Source organism: Schistocerca cancellata, chromosome 1 (genome assembly GCF_023864275.1).
Source record: "Schistocerca cancellata isolate TAMUIC-IGC-003103 chromosome 1, iqSchCanc2.1, whole genome shotgun sequence".
NCBI lineage: Eukaryota > Metazoa > Arthropoda > Insecta > Orthoptera > Acrididae > Schistocerca > Schistocerca cancellata.
The window spans coordinates 1,172,409,053-1,172,436,266 of record NC_064626.1 but is presented as its reverse complement, the minus strand read 5'-3'; the positions used below and the strand labels follow the sequence as shown (position 1 = coordinate 1,172,436,266).

Here is a 27,214-nt window from a genome sequence, read left to right as displayed (position 1 = left end):
GAGGACACAACAGAATATATGCCATCTTCCCAGTTAATAACCTATTAAATGTCTCAGTTAATTACGAGTGTGATTGAAATGAAAACCATAAAAGGTCTATTATATTTTTAATTTTAACAGTGAATAAAAAATTAATGTGTCATTTTTGACATAGTTCCCCTGACATTCAATACATGTATTCCACCATTTTGGGAATGCATAGATACTGTGATGATAGAATTGTTTTGGTCATGTCACAAGCCATAGTTTTCATCTCTTCATCAGTTCTGAAATACCTGCCTCCCACTGCTTCTTTAAATGCACCAAACAGATGAATGTCACTATGAATGAGGTCTTCTTAGTAAGGAGGATGTACTAGACATCCAGATTTAATTTCCTGAATAGTGTCAATTATCTTACAGGCTGTATGCGGTCAGGCATTGTCATACTGTCGCAGTACTCACAGTCAGATGTCATCGTCGTTCGCTCCTGATTTCAGTTCGAAGTTGATTTTTCAGCATGTATGAATAAGGAATACTAGTTGCTATCACTCCCCTATCCATGTAATGCCCAAGAATTACTCCATTTGCATTGCAGAAGATAATAACATGACTTTTCCTGCAGAAGGTTGAGTGCAGAATACTTTTGGTTTTGGTGAAGAGTTGTGGTGCTTGATCTTTTCGTTTCTGTTTGATCATAGTGGTCCCCAAATCTCATAGCCTATAACCATTTTTCTCAGAATTGCATCACCTTTAACGTGGAAAAAATACAAAAGTTCTTCATAGTCATCATCGCAGTGATCTTTTACTTCATCAGTCAACTGATGTAGCATCCATGTTGCAGACATCTTACTGAAGTGCAGTACACTGTGAACAATTGGAGCAATGAAACAATACTAATCTTCAATCGTGAGCCATTTCATTTGGAGTTACGTGTCTGTTCTCCTTTACAAGCTCCTCCACTGACACAGTTATCTTGTCTGTGATGACACCCCCCCCCTCCCTGGTGTTGGGGCATCCTCCACAGAATTGACATTGCTTTCAAACTTCTTACGGCACTTGTACACTTGGTGCAATGAAAAACATGAATCACCATACTTTGCAGATATTCTGGACTATACAAAAAACTCATCATAAAGTGCTGCTCAGTTGCAGTGCATGTTCACAGCGGGGCAGCCATTTTGTTTTGGACGCTGCTGCCTTCTCCTGCATTGTAGCAGCACTTGTACGTCACTTTCGGAACCTCAAGGAACACTACTGTCACTGTCCAATAACATCGTACAACTTTTCGAAATTTTATGGAACTTTAAAGGTTTTCATTTGAATCGCCCTCATATTATCTTCAGAGGATGCCATACTTTATATCACTAATACCATTTCTAAATATTTCACTGTTCACATTTTCTGTGATCTTGGTACAGACTGCAATTATATGAACTAGACGAGGTCAAATATTGCTTGTCTGTGATCTTATCTGTACAACCGAAGGCAGAAGATCACAGTAATAGACCCTAACAGTGGTAAAAATCTAAAGTCAGAGTAGAGTGTATATAAGATAATTCACAGTTAAAAACTTAGTTGCTTCTGTTACGAATTTGCATATACAGTTTTAGTAGTTTTTCCACAATTGTAATATTTGTTGATGAGATTTGCTATTTAAATTTGCAACTTTCGTTTGGCTTACAGCCGAGAAAATAAATGAACAGGCTTTAATTTAATTCATGGTAAAAATCAAGTTTTCAGATTATAGAAAGTAATATAATGTAATTCCAAATAAATAACGATTTTTTACAATTTCTAGAAAAGGTATGGACATTAAAAACCTTGAAAGAAACTCGACTTCAAAATTCTGTTTACATCCAGATTGATAACAATGTAAAATGAAACCGTCACATAACTGGTACCTTATTTTCCACACTTTATTGGCAGACTTCGAGAGGAATTGTATGGAATAACACACGAAAAATAATGAAGTACTGACTCTTTTCTATGACATTAAACAAACTGGACTTCATAGGGTAAAAGTGAATGGTGAACAGCGTTTACTAAGTTGTAATGTGTCTACATACTCAATTGCTTTTCGATTCTATTGTTAAGTACATATGCGGCTGATATCAATGTAATTTCGTAATGAACTGTAACATACATATCGAAAGACATTTTTTGCATTGTTTGAAGTCTGATTATTAACTTAAGGGATTCAAGTATTTATTTCAATATTATTCTAAGACTTTTTGTTTGTTTCTTGTATTATTCACCATGTAACTGAAGGTTATCTAACTTTCTGTGAAACTGTATGTTTGGACTGGCTGTATGAGTGCAACTAAAGGCCAATAAAAATAAATGTGTACACACATACACACACATACACACACACAATGCACTTCTCTTCTGCTCTAGACCATAGACTGGAGTTCTCTGTCCTTAACAGACCACCTGGGTAATATGGGGAGAAGCAGCAGTTGCAGATATTGAAAATTAGTTAAAAGCTTCTATAAATTGTCATTCTATTTCGATTAGGAAAATCATGTTAAAATCTCTAAGCCACGAAATTTCTTGTGAAATAAAGCTCTTTTTTCTTTTTTTGGTAAATAGTCTGTCAAAACCTTTCGTGTAGTTACAGACCTGTGAAATGTATATTGCAAGAAAAACATAAGAGTGAAAAAGTCAGCTTTAAAAATTAGTATCAACTCTAAAACATGTAAACTTCGAAGACTGTTAACTATGACACAAATGTCCGCCCTGATAGCTGAGTGGTCTGTGTGACGGAATGCCATCCTACGGGCCCTGGTTCGATAGCTGGCTGGGTTGGAGATTTTTCTCTTCTCAGGGACTGGGTTTTGTGTTGTCTTTATCATCATTTCATCCCCATCCGGCGCGCAGGTCGCCCAATGGGGCGTCGAATGGAATAAGACCTGCACCAAGGCGGCCGGACCTGCCCCGCAAGGGGCCTCTCGGCCAATGTCGCCAAACGCTCATTTAATTTCCATGAAGCAAATGACCTCAACTGATGTTATATGAGCAAAGATAGTAGAGACACTGGTTAGTTATTAATACAGCATAAGCGATAATTTCAGTTGAAATGTGCTTCGAAAGCACTAGATAATTTTTAATCCTGTGAGCATAGAATGTTTTGAAAACGTTTCAGTAGAATCATCAACAAAAGTATAACTTACGTTACTCCAGTATAGAAGCTGTGATAAATAAATAGGTTGATAAGTGTACACTTTGTGAAATAATTTTACTTTCTTTTTGTGTCACTGAAGTGTCCTGTTTTATCACTAAATTATTATGAAATTTTGGTAAAATCTACCAAAGTTGCACTGTGGTAGACAATGAAAATACATAATGCGTCAGTATATTATTCTAAACTATGATGCGACATTATTCTTGACTTTATACCAAAGTATTCAACAATCTCTGTCATAACTAAATGCTTATATGTAGTGGCTTATGATTAAAAAAACATACTGAACGATAAGGTGTGGTGAAAGTTAGTTTTAAATGATTTATAGTGAAAAAACTAGCGTGATAGGTGTTGACCAATAAATGGAATTCTTTCTCAAAGTACTGATTAGTGGAGAATTTTGTATTTCTTTCTCTCAAACAATATTTACATAGGCCAGAAGGAGTATAGGCTCGTCAGTTATTCTGACAGGTAAATGTGATAACTTGATGAAAAGCCATTTCCACCCTAACAACAATAACAGAAACGAAAACTGAATGAACAGAACTAACATTAGGGATAGTACACATAAAAAATACATAAAATCCATCTGTTTCTTTACATATACTTTATTAAACAGTACAAAAAGCTATAGCTGGAAAATAAATAAAAATCAAATATTTAATTTTATAATAATACAAGCGTAAATTATTTTGTCCTATGGAAAACTTAAGCAGATCACATACTTAAATACTCTAGTCTGACAACAAAGATAAAGGAGTTTTTCCTTATCGAGGTCATTATTTGATGGATTATAGTATCTCACATTGGCATATTGTGTACTTGCATTTCAATTCTTCAATTCTACAGTTAAGAACTTGGTTAACTTGACCATATAACCAGCAGGAGAGTCACTCAGGAAAGGTCATTATTCTATCATTGTAAGACACAGTTCTGTCCGTGATAAGGAATTTACACTCGCTTTTCTTTAAGATGATTACTGGAACGTCACGCATCTATTTACAGCTGTCGCATTTGAAGATCAAACGGAGACGTCAGATCATAAATACAGCATTCCAGGTTGCCACAGGCCCCATGGCTGGAACAGAGAGAGAGAAAATCTATCAGACAGTACCTCAGACACCAACAGGAATTGAAATGATCATTTAAGTTTTCCTCTGGGTAAGTCGAAACGTATGTCACGTTTGGTTATCAAGAAACTGGATTACTTTAGCACATGCTAATAAGAGAACGGTGAAAACTTGCACATTTCGCGAAATACTCGTGAAAATTGTAGTGATGCCTTCCACGACTGTGTTCAGATAGCGGCGATATCAACAGACGCTTCATGGCGGTAACCGTCTTAATTGTCATATAACAGTCAAAATCACTTCCTTTACAAGTGTTTTAACGCCATTTCTGCGTAGTACTTCATGGAGTCGTTAATTTCATAATGCAAAGAATGAGTAATTGACGGGATGTTTTAGAGCTTCCGTTTAGAGCATATAAATTGGCTATTTCTATATCTACATCTACATCTACGTGATTACTCTGCTATTCACAATGAAGTGCCTGGCAGATGGTTCAATGAACCACCTTCAAACTGTCTCTCTACCGTTCCACTCACGAACGGCACGCAGGAAAAACGAGCACTTAAATTTTTCTGTGCGAGCCCTGATTTCTCTTATTTTATCGTGATGATCATTTCTCCCAATGTAGATGGGTGTCAACAGAATGTTTTCGCAATCGGAGGAGAAATCTGGTGATTGAAATTTCATGGGAAGATCCCGTCGCAACGAAAAACGTCTTTATTTTAATGATTGCCACTCCGATTCACGTATCATGTCTGTGACACTATCTCCCGTATTCCGCGATGATACAAAACGAGCTGACCTTCTTTCTACCTTTTCGATGTCATCCGTCAGTCCCACCTGATGCGGATCCCACACCGCACAGCAATACTCCAGAATAGGGCGGACAAGCGTGGTGTAAGCAGTCTCTTTAGTAGACCTATTGTACCTTCTAAGTTTTCTGCCAATGAATCGCAGTCTTTGGTTTGCTCTACCCACAATATTATCTATGTGATCGTCCTAATTTAGGTCATTTGTAATTGTAATCCCTAAGTATTTAGTAGAATTTACAGCCTTCAGATTTGTGTGACTTATCGCGTAATCGAAGTTTAGCTGATTTCTTTTAGTACTCATGTGAATAACTTCACACTTTTCGTTATTCATGGTCGATTGCCACTTTTCGCACCATACAGATATCTTATCTAAATCATTTTGCAAGTCGTTTTGATCATCTGATGACTTTACAAGACGGTAAATGAAAGCATCACCTGCAAAGTATCTAAGGCGGCTATTCAGATTGTCTCCTATGTCGGTAATATAGATCAGACGCAATAGAGGGCCTACAACACTTCCTTGGGGAACGTCGGATATTACTTCTGTTTTACTCGATGACTTTCCGTCTATAACTACGAACTGTGACCTTTCTGACAGGAAATCACGAGTCCAGTCGCACAATTGAGGCGATACTCCGTAGGCACGCAGTTTGGTTGGAAGACACTTGTGAGGAACGGTGTCGAAAGCCTTCTGGAAATCCAAAAATATGGGATCAATTTGACATCCCCTGTCGATGTCACTTGTCAGTTCATGAGTATAAAGAGCCAGTTGGTTTCACAAGAACGATATTTTCTGAATCTGTGCTGACTATGTGTCAATAAATCGTTTTCTTCGAGGTACTTCATAATGTTCGAATATAGTATATGTTTCAAAACCCTACTGCAAATCGAAGTTAGTGATATGGGCCTGTAATTCAGCGGAGTACTCCTACTTCCCTTTTTGGGTGTTGGTGTGACTTGAGCAATTTTCCAGTCTTTAGGTATGGATCTTTTTGTGAGCGAGTGGTTGTATATAATTGCTAAATATAGAGCTATTTTATCAGCATACTCTGAGAGGAACCTGACTGGTATACTATCTGGACCGGAGGCCTTGGCTTTATTAAGTGATTTAAGCTGCTTCGTTACTCCGAGGATATCTACTTGTACGTTTCTCACCTTGGCAGTTGTTCTTGATTGGAATTCAGGAATATTTACTTCGTCTTCTTTGGTGCCTAATGATTTTTTTTTAATATGGTGAGTACCGTAATGTGAAACCGAGGGACTTATACACCCCAGGAAAAAAATTAGTGCACCCTTTTAGAGGTATCCAATTCACTCAAGATTTATTGTTGAAACAGTGCATATGGAGTACATGGAATGATTACATATACAGAAGAGTAACACAAGCGGTTAAGAGGTACCAGGTATCGACCCATTCTGAGACACTCGTAACAGTACGTGGTGTAGCTCCACATGTGGCAATGCAGACGCTGACTTGGAATCCAGTCGATCGTACAGATGCTCAATACTGCCCTGGAATTCGTTATTCCACGCCTGCTCGACGTGTTCGCGTAGCTATTGGTTGACGGGTCACACGAGTAATTTCCCGTCCCATCATATCCCACACGTATTCCACTGGAGGCAAGTCCGGAGCGCGTGCTGGTTAGGGAATTTCCTGCAGGTCTTGCAGAGCTCTTTGGGTTAGACAGGCAGTGTGTGGGCTAGCATTATTCTGTTGGGACATCACATCACCTTCCTGTTGCAAGAACGGCAAAATAACAGATGGAACAGCGTTCTGCACAAACTGAATGATGATTAGCGTCCCCTGCAGAAACGTCGAAGGTGAACGAACCCCAGATTAAGAGACCTGGGGTGAGGCAGTAAGTCTTGGACGAATGCACTCTACGAGACAGCGCTAACCAGGTCTACATCGTAAACGCAGACAAGCATCACTTCCGTGCAGACAGAATCTGGTGCGCCATTCCGTGTTTCTAGTGATCCTCTGGTGGTACCAGTCGTGCAGTGCTCGTTGATGCTGTGTCGTGAATGGAAGAAGGGCTGGAGGTGAGCATACCCGTAGTCCCAATACTAATAACCGGTTCGAAACCGTGTCGACACGTCTGAGCTGACAAGTCCTCTTATCTTTGCCATGGTAGCTGTTCGATTTGACACTGCCACCCTTACAGTACGACGATCCTGACGATCATCTGTGCTGTGTGGAAGTTCAGAACCTCGTCTACGGGTGTGAGAATGTTGACTTGACCACTGGTACCAGCTTCGATGCAGAACTGACGCAGCACGTCCAACGTGTGTGGCAGTTCTCCGACAGTACAATCCCGCCACTGGGAAGGCCACGAATTGAACCCTTTCAAATTCGTTCAGTTGGTTGTAGGAAGCACGAGTGCGTCTCCGTGGCGTGGTTGCCTGCTTGCTTCACTACACCACACTGGAGCTTCTGGCTGTCAGCATTCCCTATTAAAGGGTAGACACCGATGTTGTTGTGGTAGCTATGCCACTCGCTATCTGTTGGCGGACGACGTTGAAACCGTTATCAGTACATCTATTGTCCCCCAGGTGGCATATGCAGTCATCGTTTCAAAATCGACGTCATATTTCCCGGTTAACTAATTTTTCGGACAGTGTACTTCCAAAGATAAGCAAAGGGTACCCTTACCATATGAACTAGAGGTGCATTGTTTAATGTTTCTTTTCGAACAGTGTGTGAAAGATAAAATTATGATGCTAAACAAAGGAATACCGATGAAGAATATAAGTTTCCAATTGGAGTCTTGGAACATTGAGAAGACCTGCTGTTACTTTATTTAAGAAATATAATCCGCTCTATTTCGACTAAGAATGAGTATCGAGTAGGCAAGAGTGACTGCTGGAAATACTTGAGTCGTACATCTGGATCTCCGGAACGCTGCGAAGACAACTAATGCCGGAATTTCACGTTACTGGGATTATGCTGGATATTATGACATATATGTGATAAAAACTGTGGATGATTTAGGGGGTATACAGGATGGAAAATTTGTCACACAGGGTTACTACCTCTGGCTTCAGCAATGGCTTTCTTCCGTGTAGGCATCGAACATCCAAGTCGAACTGAGCTTGAATGACTGCTGTGGGTATTTCATTACATGCTGCCTCAGTCCTACGCCAGAGCTCTCCAATTGCAGTGTCTGGCGAGTGGCGGTTTGCTAGTTTCTCAGCAACCCATAACCAGATGTTTTCAGCGGGTGAGAGATTTCCACCTGAACTAACGGATTCACGTTCGTGGGACTCCGACCAACGCGAGTGTAAATGCTGTGGGACAATGAGCCGTAGTGTCAGTGGGTTATTATACTGCCACTGTTCGAGGCATAGCGCGATCTTCTCCTAAACATTCAACAGTAAAAAAAGTGATTTCTCATCGAGAAACTCACTGTGCAATCTTCAGTCACATTCAGAATTTAGGTAGCGTTAAGAATGCGCTGAAATGCAAGTAATTTGGATATCAATACATATAGTTTACTTCATGCCAGATTGCCTTTTGCTGCATGCTACCTTCGTATGCCGTTATTTTAATCGTCTGCAACATATTTGCTATCGATATGAGCTAACATCTTGTTGGACGACGTAGTGATCCGTAAAGTGATGAATGACTCCAGGACGTGATAGACTCACGTTGGCACCAAAGTTTAAGGCTGTCTGTTGTGATTGCCTACAGCAGCAATTGCATCATCGTGCGTGTGGCGCGTTTACGACTTGCCTTCTACTCATTAGCCTGTTTGGGTAACGTTTGAACAAAGGATGTTGCCGAATTATAGGAAACCAGTTACCCCATCCATCACGATTCTTCAAAGAATCGAGCTATTATGTATAAAACATTCTTTTGAAGCATCTCAATATTCATGATGTCGTATTGTCTAACTATGTGTCATATAGTGATATAATTTTGAAAGCACACGCAGTGGTATATATGTGTAGCGTCTGCAAAATGTGCTGCATATATAGTAATAAAGAAGTAATAAATTAAAACGTCATGTCCGATGCTAGAGTTTTACGGCATAAACAGCGAAAATGTAGTAAGTGATAAACTTTTTTGGTTTCATTATTTTGTGGGAAGTGTCTGCGAGAAAAGGTACGAAAAGGTTTGAAATTACTTGTAAAGATTGCTGGAAGTCGCTAAGTGCCATCATTGTCAAATACTTGACGAGTATAGTAGCAGCCAGCGACAATTGTTTTTGTTTTTGTTTGGTTTTTGATGTTCAGATGTTTAGCTGGCTCTGAGCACTATGGGACTCAACTTCTGAGGTCATCAGTCCCCTAGAACCTAGAACTACTTAAACCTAACTAACCTAAGGACATCACATACATCCATGCCCGAGGCAGGATTCGAACCTGCGACCGTAGCGGTCCCGCGGTTCCAGACTGTAGCGCCTAGAACTGCACGGCCACTCCGGCCGGCTTAGATGTTTAGCCCCGACTACATATTAATCACCAGATCTGATCTGATGTTGCTATTAAAGCAGAACGTGACAGCAGGAGCAATAACAAAGGAAGACAAGAGTAATTATATATCGTAAATACCACAACAGTCTCTAATTGCAAATTTCGTTTTATTTAATTACCGGTTTCAATCATTATGCTGATCTTCAGATTGATCTAAAACGACAAAATATGCATATTTATGAAAAATTTGCTTAGTAGTTGGCTGTCAACTATTACAAGCAGTATTGTAATATACATAGTGTGGAAGGTTAGCAAACATATCTGCTGTTCTTAATAGCACTAGGAACAGGGTTTTATAATTTTAAATGACTTTTGTTATAATACCTTTGCTTATGCTTTTGAGCTTTATGAATTGTCTTTCTGATTCTGTCCATTTGCATTACGTCTTAGCTCCACACAGACCGTGGTTTCTCAGATCCGTTAATATTTCTCATTGGGTCCATGTTACAACTCTAGTTCTTTAAGTGCATTTTAATGTATCCGATTTAGTTTTGAATAGAATGTCCAAGTTAATGTTTCTGCTTTCGTATCACGCCTAGCGTCTAAATTGACGACCGACGCTCTACTATGCCTGAGTTGGCCAGTCTTAGACCCATTAAGGCTGCCTCATCATGCCTGTTTTCCAGAAAGGAAAGAGTCGCTAAAGATTACGATATTTAGTTTTGTATACTTTTCGAGAGTCATTTTGTTCTAAAAAAATGGTTCAAATGGCTCTGAGCACTATGAGACTTAACATCTATGGTCATCAGTCTCCTAGAACTTAGAACTACTTAAACCTAACTAACCTAAGGACATCACACATCACCCAGTCATCACGAGGCAGAGAAATTTTGTTCTCAACTATGGGCATTGGCCTGTCCCTTCTCAGTCCATACTCTCGCCACATGCTCATTAACTAACGTGGCCTTTATCCTGCTGCCCTACCTGCCAGAGGAGAACTCCGCCCCCGGCCACCAGGTCGGCGCTGCTGCCGCCTCCGCCCACGGCTCCGCCGTCTCCGTAGCTGTACTCGCGCCGCCGCCCCCAGCTCTCGTCGTGCGCCGTGTCACGTGACCCCTGGAAACCGAGACACAGATCAGATATCTGACGGCAGCATATTCACTTGGAAACCCTCCTTAGTAACTTGAAATATGTTAAAAATGTTGATGTCGCCAATTCCACACAATTATTTGGCATAAAGATATGTTAATTCGCTCTGGTATTTCCATTCCTGTGGAAAATGTTGACTGAAGTTTCATCTCCATACGAATTTATTTTCGTTACACAAAGAAAACAGTTCCTATAGGAGAAGAATGTCCCAATACATTCGATCATTCATTCATCGTATATCGTGGACCCCAGCAAAAAAGAGATGTGGATGTGGAACGAGCCAAGGTATACATCAAAATATCACAGGAACTTCATAGCAACTTTATCTGTATGCTGTGTAAGAGCTAACTACCACTAAACTAATTCCTTTCAAGCATCTGACAGTAATTTTGGTAAACATTTTTGGAAACAGTGATCAATAGAGTATTATATTTTAACTAAAGTTCAGTCCTGATCAGAACACTTACGTCTCAGTAACATAGGTGACCGGTTTCGGCTATATTTATATTACCATCTTCAGATCCATGGCTGAGGAGAGCCCCGCTACCATCCTCCAAGGAAGCCATGGGTCTGAAGATGGTTATATAAATATAACCGAAACCGGTCACCTATGTTATTGAGACATAAGTATTGTGATCAAGACTGAACTTTAGTTGAAATATAATTTGACAGTAAGTTAGAAAGAAAGTTGGCACTTCGTGAAAAGCTATTGAATACTCGCTTATAGTGTACTTATTTTGCCTGGTACTGGCAGCTTATTATTACTTGATTACAAATAAATCATCAACATCTACCTATACATATACATACATGCTTCATAAGCCACCGCGTACTACTACTATTAATTTCCTTTTCTATTTCACTCGCAAACAGAGCGAGGGAAACACGACTCTCTATATGTCTCCGTATGACCCCTAATTTCTTGTATCTTCGTGATGGCAACGGCCTTAACGCAGTGGATACACCGGTTCCCGTGAGATCACCGTAGTTAAGCGCTGTTGGGCGTGGCCGGCACTAGGATGGGTGACCATCCAGCCACCATGCGCTGTTGCCATTTTTCGTTGTGCACTCAGCCTCGTGATGTCAATTGAGTAGCTGCTCCACCGAATAGTAGCGGCTTCGGTCAAGAACACCATCATAACGACCGGGAGAGCGGTGTGCTGACCCCACGCCCCTCCCATCCGCATCCTCCTTGAGGATGACACGGCGGTCGGATGGTCCCGGTAGGCCACTCGTGGCCGACGACGGAGTGCTTTTATCTTCGTGGTCCTTAAGTGAAATGTAAGTTGGTGGCAGTAGAATCGTTCTGTAGTCTGCTCCAAGTGCCGGTGTTCTAAATTTTTTCAGTAGTGTCCTTTTCGAAAAGAACGTCTCGTTCCCTCCAGGGAGTTCCGGAAGCATCTCTGTAATACTTGCACGCTGTTGAAACTTACGGGTAACAAATCTAGCAGCCCGCCCCTGAATTACTTCTATGTCTTCCGTTAAACCAACCTGGTGGGGATCCCAAACACTCAAGCATTACTCAAGAATGCATCGCAGTAGCATTCTATATGTCGTCTGCTTTGCGGATGAACCACACTTTCCTAAAATTCTCCCAATAAACCGAAGTCGACCATTCGCCTACCCTACCACAGTCACCACATGTTTAAACTTATCCATTACGGATATTTTAGAACCTGTGACTGTTAGCTCAATATAAATACGTAAAACTGCAACCAGTCGCTTTGTTGAATATTTATTTATTATTTCATAAACCGGTTTTTGAACCTTTTCCCGTTCATCGTCGGATGGTTTTCCGGAAATTACATCACTATTTCTAGCATAATGCTGGGTGCTGGCTCTGTGACAAGAAGATGGAACATGCTTTAATGTATCGCCAGGAGTATTGTTTACTATCAATATAGATGCAAAATTTTAGTTTTGTGCTTACTATGACAGCATGGGCGGCTTTTTTCCGTTAGTGTCCATCTCTCTTCTTCCATTTTGATGACCAGTTGGTACATCACTTCATACAAACAGCTCTAGCTCTTTACAAATACTATAATTGTTATACATGTTACCATTAGCTAAAATAAACAGAATCTAACCTTATCAATGTTCCATATCGTGTTAATGTAAGAACAGAAGTCAGCAGTTCGTTTGAAGGTTTGCAATTGTTTTAAATTTAAATAAAATGTTCATGATCATTCAAACAGTTGCATCTCATTGTAAATACTATAACTCTGTATTATTTTACTCCTGGGCATTCATATCAATGCCAATCTTGATTAAAGTATTTGCTCATAAATTGACTGTATTAAACGTTAATATACGAAAAGAAATAAGACATCAGGTCACTTGAAGTTTGTTCTTGTAATAATTCATTTATTTATTTTATTTTGTGCTCTCGTATTAACGCCAATCCGATTAAAATATTTTCCCATATATCGACATTTATACATGTAAACAAGAACAAATTACATCTATGAGCGAGGTGGGTCTATGGTATCTTTTTGTCAAGAGTTTGATTTCAAAGACGTACCCGACTCATACGATTATAGTTGGTGGTGACTTTAATGTACCCTCGATATGCTGCCGAACATACATGTTTAATTCCGGAGGTGCGCATAAAACATCATCCGAAATTATGCTAAACAAATTCTCTGAAAATTATTTCGAGCAGTTAGTTCATGAGCCCAGACGAAGAGTAAACGGTTGTGAAAACACACTTGACCTCTTAGCAACAAATAATCCTGAGTTAATAACGAGCATCAAAACCGATACCGGGATTCATGAATACAGGGTTGTCGTAGTGAGACTGAATATCGTAACCCCCAAATCCTCCAAAAATAAACGAAAAATATACCTATTCAAAAAAGCAGATAAAAATTCGCTTGACGCCTTCCTGAGAGGCAATCTCCACTCCTTCCAAATTAATAGTATAAGTCTAGACCACATGCGGTTTGAATTCAGAGAAATAGTATCGGCTGCAATTGAGAGATTTATACCAAATAAATTAACAAACGACGGAGTTGATCCTCCTTGGTACACAAAACGCGTCAGAACACTGTTGCAGAAGCAACGAAACAAAGATACCAAATTTAAATAGACGCAAAATCCCCAAGAGTGGCGATCTTTTACAGAATCTCGAGAATTAACGCAGACATCAACGCGAGATGCTTATAATAGTTTCCACAACGAAACTGTCTCGAAACCTGACAGAAAATCAAAAGACATTCTGGTCATATGCGAAGTATGTGAGCGGCAAGACACGATCAATGCCTTCTCTGCGCGATAGCAGTGTAGATACTATTGAAGACAGGGCTGCCAAAGCAGAGTTACTGAACACAGCCTTCCGAAATGCTTTCACAAAAGAAGACGAAATAACTATTTCAGAATTCGAATCAAGACTCTGCTAACATGAATGACGTAGAAGTAAATATTCTCGGAGTAGTGAAGCAACTTAAATCACTTAATAAAAGCAAGTCTTCTGGTCCAGACTGAATACCACTTAGGTTTCTTTCAGAGTATGATGATGCAATAGATCCTTACTTAACAATCATATACAACCGTTTTCTAGACGAAAGATCCGTACCCAAAGACTGGAAAGTTGCACAGATCACACTAATATTCAAGAAAGGTAATAGGAGTAAGCCACTACATTACAGGCCCATATTGTTAACGTCGATATGCAGCAGGATTTTGGAGCATATATTGTGTTCGAACACCATGAATTACCTCGAAGAAAACGGTCTATTGACACACAGTCAACATGTGTTTAGAAAACATCATTCCTGTGAAACACAAGTAGCTCTTTATTCGCTTGAAGTGTTGAGTGCTATTGACAAGGCATTTCAGATCTATTTCGTATTTCTGGATTTCCGGAAGACTTTGTACTGTACCACACAATCGGCTTGTAGTGAAATTTCAGTTATGTGACTGGATTTGTGATTTCCTGTTAGAGAGGTCACAGTTCGTAGTAATTGACGGAAACTCATCGAGAATAATAGAATTGATTTCTGGCGTTCCCAAAGGTAGTGTTATAGGCCCTTTGCTGTTCCTTAGCTATATAAACGATTTGGGAGACAATCTGAGCAGCCGTCTTAGGTTGTTTGCAGATGATGCTGTCGTTCATCGTCTAGTAAAGTCATCAGAACATCAAAACAAATTGCAAAACGATTTAGAAAAGATATCTGAATGGTGCCAAAATTGGCAGTTCACACTAAATAACGAAAAGTGTGAGGTGATCCACATGAGTGCTAAAGTCCTATTCATCTGTTATACTTTGGTTACACGATAAATCAATCAAACGTAAAGTCCGTAAATTCAATCAAATACCTAGGAATTACAATTACGAACAACTTAAATTAGAAGGAACACATAGAACATGTGGTGCTGGAAGATAAGAAAAGACTGCGTTTTACTGGCAGGACACTTAGAAGATGTAGCAGAGATACTAAGAAGACTGCCTACACTAAGCTTGTCCGTCCTCTTTTAGAATACTGCTGCGCGGTGTGGGATCCTTACCAGACAGGACTTACGGAATACATCGAAAAAGTTCAAAGAAGGGCAGCACGTTTGGAATTAACGTGAAAAAGGGGAGAAAGTGTAACCGAAATGATACAGGAGTTGGGCTGGACACCATTAAAAGAAAGGCGTTTTTCGCTGCGATGGAATCTTCTCACGAAATTCCAATCACCAACTTTCTGCTCCGAATGCGAAAATATTTTGTTGAGACCGACCTACATAGGGAGAAACCACAGCTCATACGGAAAGATATAGGTGTTCGTTCTTTACGCACGGTATACGTAATTGGAATAATTATGAAACGTCCCCTTGGAAAAATTATTGAATAAATAAATCTCTTACATTATTTGATTTTCCAACAGCTGAGCAAAACTGAACGTACTCAGACATTTCGCTCTTTACCTATTCTGATCAACACTAAACTGACACACAATATTTTTTAGCGCAACGCAATCTGACTTTCAATAATCCGTACAAAAAAATGGCCCTGACTAACTTTAACCTATACCTTTCACAAATCACTTACCTCACAAAAATCTTCGTTACTCGAACTACTGCAATACAGCGAGCGCCACTACTGCCAGCTAAATAAAAGATTCAAACTACTGAAGGCACTAACTACTGACAGGCATAGTTAGCAAATGAAAGATTTTGATAGAGAACAAACAATGTATTTACCTTAATACTGTTCAAAAGTCATAAGATATATATAGCAGTTCACGACATCCATTCTTACAAATGTACTATTTCTGATGGACACATGTCCAGATCATCAGCTCTCAAAAATCCGACATCTCACTTCCCTACATCCACCATTGCTGGCGGCTCACCTGCAACTGCGCAACGCTATGCGCTGTTCACGCCCAGCTGCCCAACACTGGCAGACAACAATGCAAACTAGCCACAGACTGCACACAGCACAGCCAGTGATTTTCATACAGAGCGCTACGTGGCGTTACCAATATAAAAACCTAAACAGCCTACTTACATCATATAGAATTGTGAAGGTGGTTCAATGAACCCTCTCGCAGGCATTTAAATGCGATTTGCAGACTATCTATATCGATGTAGATGTAGAAGATCTTGGTTACAAGCAACAGCTGTATAGCATTTTCTGGATGCTGGAAATGTTTCAGTATTAAAGTGTAAATGCATACAGATTGTGCAAAAGTGTGTGAAGTGATGTACCAACTGGTCATCAGAATGGAAGCAGACAGATGCACGCTAACAGAAAATAACCGCCTATACTGTAGCAGTAAGTACAAAACTAAAATTTTGCATCCATATTGACAGATAGCCAGTAATCGCGGCGATACATGAAAGCGTGTTCCATCTTTTTGTCACAGAGCCGCCGGCCGCTGTGACCGAGCGGTTCTAGGCGCTTCAGTCCGGAACCGCGCTGCTGATACGGTCGCAGGTTCGAATCCTGCCTCTGGCATGGATGTTTGTGATGTCCTTAGGTTAGTTAGGTTTAAGTAGTTCTAAGTCTAGGGGACTGATGATCTCAGATGTTAAGTCCCATAGTGCTCAGAGCCATATTAACCATTTGTCACAGAGCCAGCACCCAGCATTATGGTAGAAACAGTGATGCAACTTTCAGAAAACCATCTGAAGACGAACCTGAAAAGGTTCGAAAGCCGGTTCATGAAAAATAAATAATTATTCAAGAAAGTGACTGCAGTTTTATGTAGTTACATCAAATGCTTGCTTCATTTCATATCGCTTTGGAACGTTACGCCTAGATATTTAAACGACGTGACAGTGTCAAGTAGGACACTACTAATACTGTATCCGAACAGCACGTGTTTGTTTTTCCTATTCATCCGCATTAATTTAGATTTTTTCTACCTTTAGAGCTAACTGCATTCAGAACTCCAACTAGAAATTTTGTCTTACTAAACTCGACGCCTTTCCGTACCCACAGCATCATCATATAGAAGCATGCGCCTGTGAGCTTAAATTAAATAAAGGAATATTTTTAATTGTAACTGTATATAGGTCTCCATCAGGAAATTTTCATCTATTTCTGAAAAATTTGGACTCCTTGTTGTGCTATCTGTCAGACAGGGGGAAGCAAATTATTATTTGTGGGGACTTCAATGTAGATTCTCTGAAAGAGGGTAATAAGAAAAATGACCTTGAAGTATTACTCGGTTCTCTCAATTTGACACCCGTTATTGATTTTCCTACTCGGGTGGTAAAAGATAGCAGCTCACTGATAGATAACTTCTTATAGACCAAGATAAGTTTAACCAGATAAATGCTCAGCCTGTTGAGAATGGTCTTTCTGATCACGGTGCACAGCTAGTTACAATATATGACATAGCTCCATTCAGCAATACTAAACAGTCCTTCAAAGTAGTACGTTCAGTCAACGATTTAAGAATTTCAAATTTCAGGGAAAGCCTACAGCAGTTAGACTGGGATGAGGTGTACCGTGAACCTGATGCTAATTTAAAATATAATTTATTTCATGACATTTTTGTAAATGCATTTGAAAACTGCTTCCCCAAGAAAATAGTTAAATATACTCGTAAGAAACCTTGTAACAAACCATGGCTTACTAAGGGTATAAAAATATCTTGTAACCAGAAAAGGGAAATGTATCTGACAGCAAGAAAGAGTAGTGACGCAGAAACTATCAAACATTATAAAAACTACTGTGTTATATTAAGAAAAGTTATCACAAAATCCCGAAGTATGTGTATCATGTCTGAAATCAGCAACTCTGATAATAAAATTAAAACAGTTTGGAATATTATTAAAAGAGAAACAGGTCAACCAAGAGCAGAGGAAGACAGTATTACCATCAAATTGAATGAAAACTTTATGAACAAAAAGTCAATAGTTGAAAATATTTTTAATGATCATTTTCTAAATGTTGTGGATATAGTAGGATCCAGGTGTTCATTAGAAGATGCTAGGCTGTTAATGGAAGAGGCCATACCTATGCAATTTGATACAATTGAAATCTCACCCACTTCTCCCTCTGAAATAAGGAAAATAATAAACTTGCTTAAAATCAAAAACTCACATGGAATTGATGGCATTTCCAGCAAAATACTAAAAGCTTGTTCTCAACAGATAAGTAAGATTCTCAGCCATCTGTGTAATAGCTCTCTGGAACAGGGCATTTTCCCTGATAGACTGAAATATGCTATTCTTCTACCTTTGCATAAAAAGGGGGATGGATCTGATGTCAACAATTACCGTCCAATCTCCCTTCTAACAGCTTTATCCAAAATTTTTGAGAAAGTAATGTATTTAAGAGTAGCTTCACATATCTGTAAAAATGAAGAACTAACAAAAGGTCAGTTTGGTTTCCAGAAAGGTTTTTCAACAGAAAATGCCATATATGCTTTCACCAATCAAATTTTGAATGATCTGAATGTGCACAAATGGTTTAATTCATACCTAACTGGAAGAGTGCAGAAAGTTGAAATAAGTAGTTCTCATAACATGCAAAGATCAGCACATTCCTCAAACTGGGGAACTATCAAGAATGGGGTTCCACAAGGGTCAGTCTCAGGTCCTTTGTTGTTCTTAATATATATTAATGACTTGCCATTCTATATTCATGAAGAAGCAAAGTTAGTTCTCTTTGCTGATGATACAAGTATAGTAATCACACCTGACAAACAAGAATTAACTGATGAAATTGTCAATACTGTCTTTCAGAAAATTACTAAGTGGTTCCTTGTAAACGGACTCTCACTGAATTTTGATAAGACACAGTACATACAGTTCTGTACAGTGAATGATATGACGCCATTAATAAATATAGACCTTAATCAGAAGGATATAGCTAAGGTAGAATATTCCAAATTTTTAGGTGTGTCCATTGATGAGAGATTAAATTGGAAGAAACACATTTATGATCTGCTGAAACGTTTGAGTTCAGCTACTTATGCAATAAGGGTCATTGCAAATTTTAGTGATAAACATCTTAGTAAATTAGCTTACTTCGCCTATTTTCACTCATTGCTTTCATATGGCATCATATTTTGGGGTAATTCATCACTGAGGAATAAAGTTTTTATTGCACAAAAGCGTGTAATCAAAATAATAGCTGGAGTCCACCCAAGATCATCCTGCAGACATTTATTTAAGGATCTAGGGATATTCACAGTAGCTTCTCAGTATATATACTCTCTTATGAAATTTGTTATTAACAACCAAACCCAATTCAAAAGTTTTAGCAGTGTGCATAACTACAATACTAGGAGAAAGGATGATCTTCACTATTCAAGATTAAATCTAACTTTGGCACAGAAAGGGGTGAATTATACTGGCACTAAAATCTTTGGTCACTTACCAAATAGTATCAAAAGTCTGACAGATAACCAACAAGTATTTAAGAAGAAATTAAAAGAATTTCTGAATGACAACTCCTTCTACTCCATAGAGGAATTTTTAGATTAAATTAAGAAAAAAAATATTAAAAAAAATAAAAAATAAAAATAATAAAAAAACACAAAAAATAAAAAGTTGATATATATTAACTTAAGTATGTTGTTAAATTAACTTAATTATGTCATGTATTGGAAAATTTGACTCGTTCCACATCATTACGAAATATCGTATTCATGATCCATGGAACTAGTATTAATCTAATCTAATCTAATCAGCGAACAATCGCAGATTGCTGCCCACACTGTCAGCTAGAACATTTATGTATATATAAAATAATAGTGATCCTGTCAGAATTTCCTGGCACACCCTTGACTCTGCTGAACACTCGCCGTTGAGGATAACTGACTGAGTTCTATTACTTAAGAAGTCTTAGAGACACTCACATGTCTGTGAATTTATTGCATATGGTCAAGCTCCTCGGTCTGAAGAAAATTTATTATGTTTAAACTGAGAATATGTCGAGGATTCTGCAGCAGTTCGATGTTAGGGAAATTGGTCTGTAATTTTGTGGATCTGTTCTTCTGCGCTTCTTCTACAGAGGAGTCAGCAGCGCTTTTTTTTCAGTTTCTTGGAACTTTGCGCTGGGCAAATGATCCGTGATAAATGCCCTGCATATCCAGGTTACTAAATGGCGTATTACTGTTGCAGTTCAGAACAAAAACAACTTGAGGATTTTACGGATGCTTGACTGGCCCATGCTGTCCTCTGATTTGTGACCGATACAGTATATCTGAAGGTATGAGTTATACAGTACTTTTACACCAACCTGCCGCCAGTAGACTTCAAGAACTGACAGAGTATATGCTTCAGGTAGGGTAGGAAATATCTCAAGATGATATTCTCACGCTGTCTGCTTCTGTTCCAAATGGGACACTAGTTTGCATTCATTCCTGTGAGGGGCTCGCACCTCATACTGATGATGGACATTGGATCCGGATGAAACATCTGTTTAGTCAATTAATGCCTGTTTCGTGATGAACCTCTCTACAAAGTTTGATGAACATCGGATTGTTGCATCATCGTGCAACACTTTGCATTTCCGTCAGTGTAGTTGAGGTCTCTCTAAGGTAGGTGGACATTGGTGTCTACATCTACATCTACATGGTTACTCTGCAATTCAGACTTAAGTGCCTGGCAGAGGGTTCATCGAAGCATTTTCATACTACTTCCCTACCATTCCATTCCCGAATGGCGTGTGGGAAAGAAGAACACCTAAATCTTACCGTTCGAGCTCTGATTTCTCTTATTTTATTATGATGATCATTTCTCCCTACGTAGGTGGGTGTCAACAAAATATTTTCGCATTCAGAAGAGGAAGTTGGTGATTGAAATTTCGTAAATAGATCTCGCCGCAAAGAAAACGGCCTTTGTTTCAGTGACTGCCATTCCAACTCGCGTATCATATGAGTGACACTCTCACCCCTATTGCGCATTAACACGAAACGAGCTGCCCTTCTTTGCACTTTTTCGATGTACTCCGTCAATCCTACCTGGTAAGGATCGCACACCGCGCAACAATATTCTAGCAGAGGACGGACAAGTGTAACGTAGGCTGTCTCTTTAGGGGTTTGTCGCATCTTCTAAGTGTTCTGCCAACAAAGCGCAGTCTTTGTTTCGCCTTCCCTACAATATTATCTATATGTTCTTTCCAGTTTAAGTTGGCCGTAATTGTAATTCCTAGGTATTTAGCCGACTTGACAGCCCTTGGATTTGTGCGATTTATAGTATACCCAAAATTTATCGGATTCCTTTTAGTACCGGTGTGGATGACCTCACACTTTTCTTTGTTTAGTGCCAATTGCCACTTTTAGCACCATATAGAAATTCTCTCTAGATCATTTTGTAATTGGAATTGATCGTCTGATGATTTTACTAGACGGTAAATTGCAGCGTAATCTGCAACTAATCTGAGTGGGCTGCTCAAATTATCACCCAGATCATTTATGTAAATCAGGAACATCAGAGGGCCTATGACACTACCTTGCGGAATGCCAGATATCACTTCTGTTCTAGTCGATGATTTACCGTCTATCACTACGAACTGTGACCTCTCTGAGAGGAAATCACGAATCCAGTGACATAACTGAGACGGTACTCCATATGAACGCAATTTGATTAGTAGTCCCTTGTGAAGAACGGTATCAAAAGCTGGTGTCCAGCTGATCTGTCCAGAGATTCAGCCCAAAGGTCGAGGTAGAGGCGGGAACGGGCACCTACTGTCCCGACCACGCTGGCCGCCACTCACCGACCCGCGCCAGCCGCGGCGGAAGCTGCTGCGGTGAGCCGCCCTGCGCGCCGCCTCCGCCGCCGCCGCCCGCGCCGCCCCCACCGCCTCCGCGGCCTTCCTTTCGCCTCCGGCTCCGGCGCCTGCACTGCGCACCAGCCACTGCTGTACCCAAGGGCCTCCTGCAACAGACAGAGGTCAAGTTTCAAAGCTGTGTTTTCACTCTGTGGGCAGAAATATAGCACTAGTGGGCCTGTAAGAAGGATTACTTTTTTCTCTATCGTTTAGTTCTGTTCATTATATGTAGTAGTAAATGGCAGTAAATTGAAACAACACATCTATCAGAACGTAAATATTACAAAGTACACGACTGGTCATTAAAATTGCTACACCGAGAATAAATGCAGATGATAAACGGGTATTCATTGAACAAATATATTATACTAGAACTGAAATGTGATTACATTTTCACGCAATTAGGGTGCATAGATCGTGAGAAATCAGTACCCACAACAACCATCTCTCCCCGTAATAACGGCCTTGATACACCTGGGCATTGAGTCGAACAGAGCTTGGATGGCGTGTACGGGTACAGCTGCCCATGCAGCTTCAACACGATACCACAGTTTATCAAGAGTAGTGATTTGCATTTTGTGACGAGCCAGTTGCTCGGTCACCCTTGACCAGACGTTTTCAATTGGAGAAAGACCTGGAGAATGTGCTGGCCAGGGCAGCAGTCGAACATTTTCTGTACCCAGAAAGGCCCGTACAGGACCTGCAACATGCGGTCGTGCATTATCCTGCTGAAATGTAGGGCTTCGCAGGGATCGAATGAAGGGTAGAGCCACGGGTCGTAACAAAAAATGGCTCTGAGCAGTATAGGACTAAACATCTGTGGTCATGAGTCCCCTAGAACTTAGAACTACTTAAACCTAACTAACCTAAGAACATCACACACATCCATGCCCGAGGCAGGATTCGAACCTGCGACCGTAGCAGTCGTGTGGTTCCGGACTGAGCGCCTAGAACCGCTAGACCACCGCGGCCGGCAGGGGGTCGTAACACATCTGAAATGTAACGTCCACTGTTCAGAGTGCCGTCAGTGCCAACAAGAGGTGACCGAGGCGTGTAACCAATGGCACCCCATACCATCACGCCGGGTGATACGCCAGTATGGCGATGACGAATACACGCTTCCAATGTGCATTCACCGCGATGTCGCCAAACACGGATGCGACCATCATGATGCTGTAAACAGAACCTGGATTCATCCGAAAAAATGACGTTTTGCATTCGTGCACCCAGGTTCGTCACTGAGTACACCATCGCAGGCGCTCCTGTCTGTGATGGAGCGTCAAGGGTAACAGCAGCCATTGTCTCCGAGCTGATAGTCGATACTGCTGTAAACATCCTCGAACTGTTCGTGCAGATGGTTGTTGTCTTGCAAACGACCTCATCTGTTGCCTCAGGGATCGAGACGTGGCTGCACGATCGGTTACAGCCATGTGGATAAGATGCCTGTCATCTCGACTGCTAGTGATACGAGGCCGTTGGGATCCAGCACGGCGTTCCGTGTTATCCTCCTGAACCCACCGATTCCATATTCTGCTAACAGTCATTGGATCTTGACCAACGCCAGCAGCAATGTCGCGATACGATAAACGGCAATCGCGATAGGCTACAATCCGACCTTTATCAAAGTCGGAAACATGATGGTACGCATTTCTCCTCCTTACACGAAGCATCAGAACAACGTTTCACCAGGCAACGCCGGTCAACTGCTGTTTGTGTATGAGAAATCGGTTGGAATCTTTCCTCATGTCAGCACGTTGTAGGTCTCGCCACCGGCGCCAACCTTGTGTGAATGCTCTGAGAAGCTAATCATTTGCATATCACAGCATCTTCTTCCTGTCGGTTAAATTTCGCGTCTGTAGCACATCATCTTCGTGGTGTAGCAATTTTAATGGCCTGTAGTGCATTTGCGTATATCTTGTCCCAGGTGCAGACGTGCCAGCGAATGGACGGATGGGAGTAAATCCCTGTGCTGTTAATTTGGACGAAGGTAGAGCGCTAAGGAACCGTGCACGTCGATGCTGCAGCGTGAGTGGAAGACGAGCTACAGGTGTGCGTCCTGTAGTCCCACTGATAATAACCAGTTTGGAGCAGTTCGTGTTGACACGTCTGGGCGCACGAGCTCTCCTGTCTGTGCTGTGGTAGCTGTACGATCTTCCATTGCTGCCCTTACAGTACTACGAGCCTGGCGGGCGTCTGCGTTGCGTAGACATCCAGAGCCCCATCTATAGGTGTGAGGATGTTCGGTGTGGGATGACGGAGTACATCGAAAAAGTTAAAAGAAAGGCAGCACGTTTTGTATTATCGCCAAGTACGGGAGCGAGTGTCACAGAAATGAGACAGGATTTGACCTGGACATCGTTAAAAGAAAGGCGTTTTTCGTTGCGACAGAATTTTCTCAAGTGATTCCAATTACCAACTATCTCCTCCGAATGCAAAATATTTTGTTGACACGGACATACATAGGAAGGAACGATCACCACGATAAAATAAAGGAAATCAGAGCTCGTACGGAAAGATATGGTGTTCAGTTTCCGCGCGCTACACGAGATTGGAGTAATAGAGAACTGTGAAAGTGGTTGGATGAAACCTTCTGGCAGGCACTTAAATGTGATTTGCACAGTATCCATGTAGATATAGGTGTAGATGTAGTGTAGTGGATTTCAGCAATGTTATTGTTCACAAACTATTGTCTCACTGGTGCTGCTTTTTGATTGGTTGCATTTTCATCCAGCCAAAAACAACATTCCTCTCCGAACTGTTCCTCTAATGTACGGAGCACACAATGCTGTAAAATGTGTTCGTACCGTTCCGCATTTCCTTAAGCGCAATGAGGTGAACACACTCCTCCATAGTCCACTGTTGGCAGCTACAGTTCTCCGGACTTTCGCCAAATCCAAATCCTTCCGTGATATTGCCGTATAGTGTAGCGTTACTCGGTGTATAAGTCACTCGTTTCCAGTCACACACTGTCCCCTGGCGTCGCTCCTTACACCACCTCCAGCATCGCTTAGCACTGACTACAGAAATGTGTGGGTTGTAAGGAGCTGCGTGACCACTGTGCCCCATCCTTTATATCTCGCTACTCACAGTCATTGTACGAGCCGGACAGCTCATAGTACTCTGGAAGTCACGAGTGATTGCATCTGCTGATTTCATACGATTTTTTACAACCAACCTCGGCGGTACTAGACAGTCCCTGTCTGCCATTAGGTAAGGACTGCCCGGTCTTGGTTTAGATGTGATTATTCCTTTGCGTTTCCGCTTCGCAGTCACATCACCAACTGTCGACTTGGGTGCCTTTAGAATGGTTGAAATGTCCATAATGGGTTCGTTACTCAGATGACATCCAGTGACTGATCCACGTTCGAAGACACTGCCCTATCCTGACCAATCCATTCTGCTGTTACAGCATCTCTGCTGACAACACAACACTCCCCACCTCCTTCTGTACTGGCAGATACACGTCTAGTGACATCTATTGGTCAATTCCGCATTATATAGATTGTCTGGATACTTTTGATCAGATACTGTATGCAGTGAGTACCCAAAATTGCTACATTCTTATTCATCCCATGTACACTATGTGATCAAAAGTATCCGGACACCTGGCTGAAAATGACTTAAAAGTTCATTGCGCCCTCCATCTGTAATGATGGAATTCAATATGGTGTTGGCCAACCCTAAGCCTTGATGACAGCTTTCACACCCGCAGGCATACATTCAATCAAGTGCTGGAAGGTTTCTTGGGGAATGGCAGCCCATTCTTTTCGGAGAGCTGCACTGAGAAGAGGTATCGATATCGGTCGGTGAGGCCTTCCAAACCATCCCAAAGGTGTAGTATAGGATACAGGTTAGGACACTATAAAGGCCAGTCCATTACAGGGATGTTATTGTCATGTAACCACTCCGACACAGGCCATGCATTATGAACAGGTGCTCGATCGTGTTGAAAGATGCAATCGCCATCCCCGAATTGCTCTTCAACAGTGGGAGCAAGAAGATGCTTAAACATCATTGTCGGCCTGTGCAAGGCCCCTCGATGAAAAACACGACCACACCATAACACCACCGCCTCCGAATTTTACTGTTGGTACTACACAAGCTGGCAGACGACGTTCACTGGGCATTCGCCATACACACACCCTGCCATCGGATCTCCCAATTGTGTACCGTGATTCGTCACTCCACACAATGTTTTTGCACTATTCAATTGTTCAATGTTTACGCTCCCTATATCAAGCGAGGCGTCGTTTGGCATTTACCGGCGTGATGTGTGGCTTATGAGCAGTCGCTCGACCATGAAATTGAAGTTTACTCACCTCCCACCTAACTGTCATAGTACTTGCAGTGGTTCCTGATGTAGTTTGGAATTCCTGTGTGATGGTCTGGATAAATGTCTGCCTATTACATGTTATGATTCTCTTCAACTGTCGGCGGTCTCTGTCTGCCAACAGACGAGGTCGGCCTGTACGCTTTTCTGCTGTACGCGTCCCTTCACGTTTCCACTTCGCTATCACACGGAAACAGTGGACCTATGGATGTTTAAGAGTGTGCAAATCTTCCATACAGACATATGACACAAATGACACACAATCACCTGACCACGTTCGAAGTCCGTGAGTTCCACGGAGCGCTCCATTCTGCTCTCTCACGGTGTCTAATGACTACTGAGGTGACTAATATGAAAAACGTATGTTTTTGCAGTTGTCCGGATACGTTTGATCACATAGTGTATCATAAAAATTTGTTATTCACACTATAGTTTACAAAATACTGATTATATCGATACAATTATTTTATATAGTAACATTTTATTCATTAAAATATTTCAGTTTTAGAGTCATGCAAACTCGGGCACTTTAAAATTTGATCCCGCTAGTAACCGTCCGTTTCAACATTGACATATCTTATTTGAAAGCCACAATTTTTTTGTTTGAAATAAACATATTATTTTTATCGAAACCAGATATTTCAAAAGCTATTCACTTTCAGAGTTCTCTGTTTTCTTTTTCCAGAATATTCGAATGTTAAACGTAATTCGTCCTAAATCCGTTGTTATAGTTTTGAGCCTTGATTTTTCTGTTGCCAAAAACGTATAACCTTCCCAAAATAACATGTTAGCTAAAGAAATATTCAAATTATAAAATCAGAACTGTCGTAGTGCGCTTGGAGACCCCAGTACATATTAAAACTTTCACGTATCATTTTGCCAATTTCTTTGTTATACAGCGTATAGTTAATCAAGATGACTTCAATGACTAATCAGTTTTGTTTTAATTTTTCGACTTTTTTGTTATTGTCTAAACTAATAGCTTATCATATTACTATTTTATCAATTTTATATTTTACCTGTGACCGGTTGTTACGAAACTAGTTATGATCTA

General features: G+C 40.7%; 1 protein-coding gene across 2 annotated transcripts in view; it reads right to left on the bottom strand.

Annotated features, from left to right (window-relative positions):
* Positions 1–3,770: 3,770 nt before the first annotated feature.
* The window catches only part of LOC126094058 (golgin subfamily A member 6-like protein 2), a 131,299-nt gene continuing 107,855 nt past the window's right edge, over positions 3,771–27,214 (bottom strand). For both annotated transcript variants that reach the window (XM_049908767.1, XM_049908766.1), the window contains 3 exons: positions 21,777–21,937; positions 10,448–10,579; positions 3,771–4,243 (listed from right to left, as the gene is read on the bottom strand). In XM_049908767.1, coding sequence (XP_049764724.1) covers positions 4,205–4,243; positions 10,448–10,579; positions 21,777–21,937 — 332 coding nt within the window. In that variant the 3' untranslated portion in view covers positions 3,771–4,204. The remainder of the gene's footprint in view (positions 4,244–10,447; positions 10,580–21,776; positions 21,938–27,214) is intronic.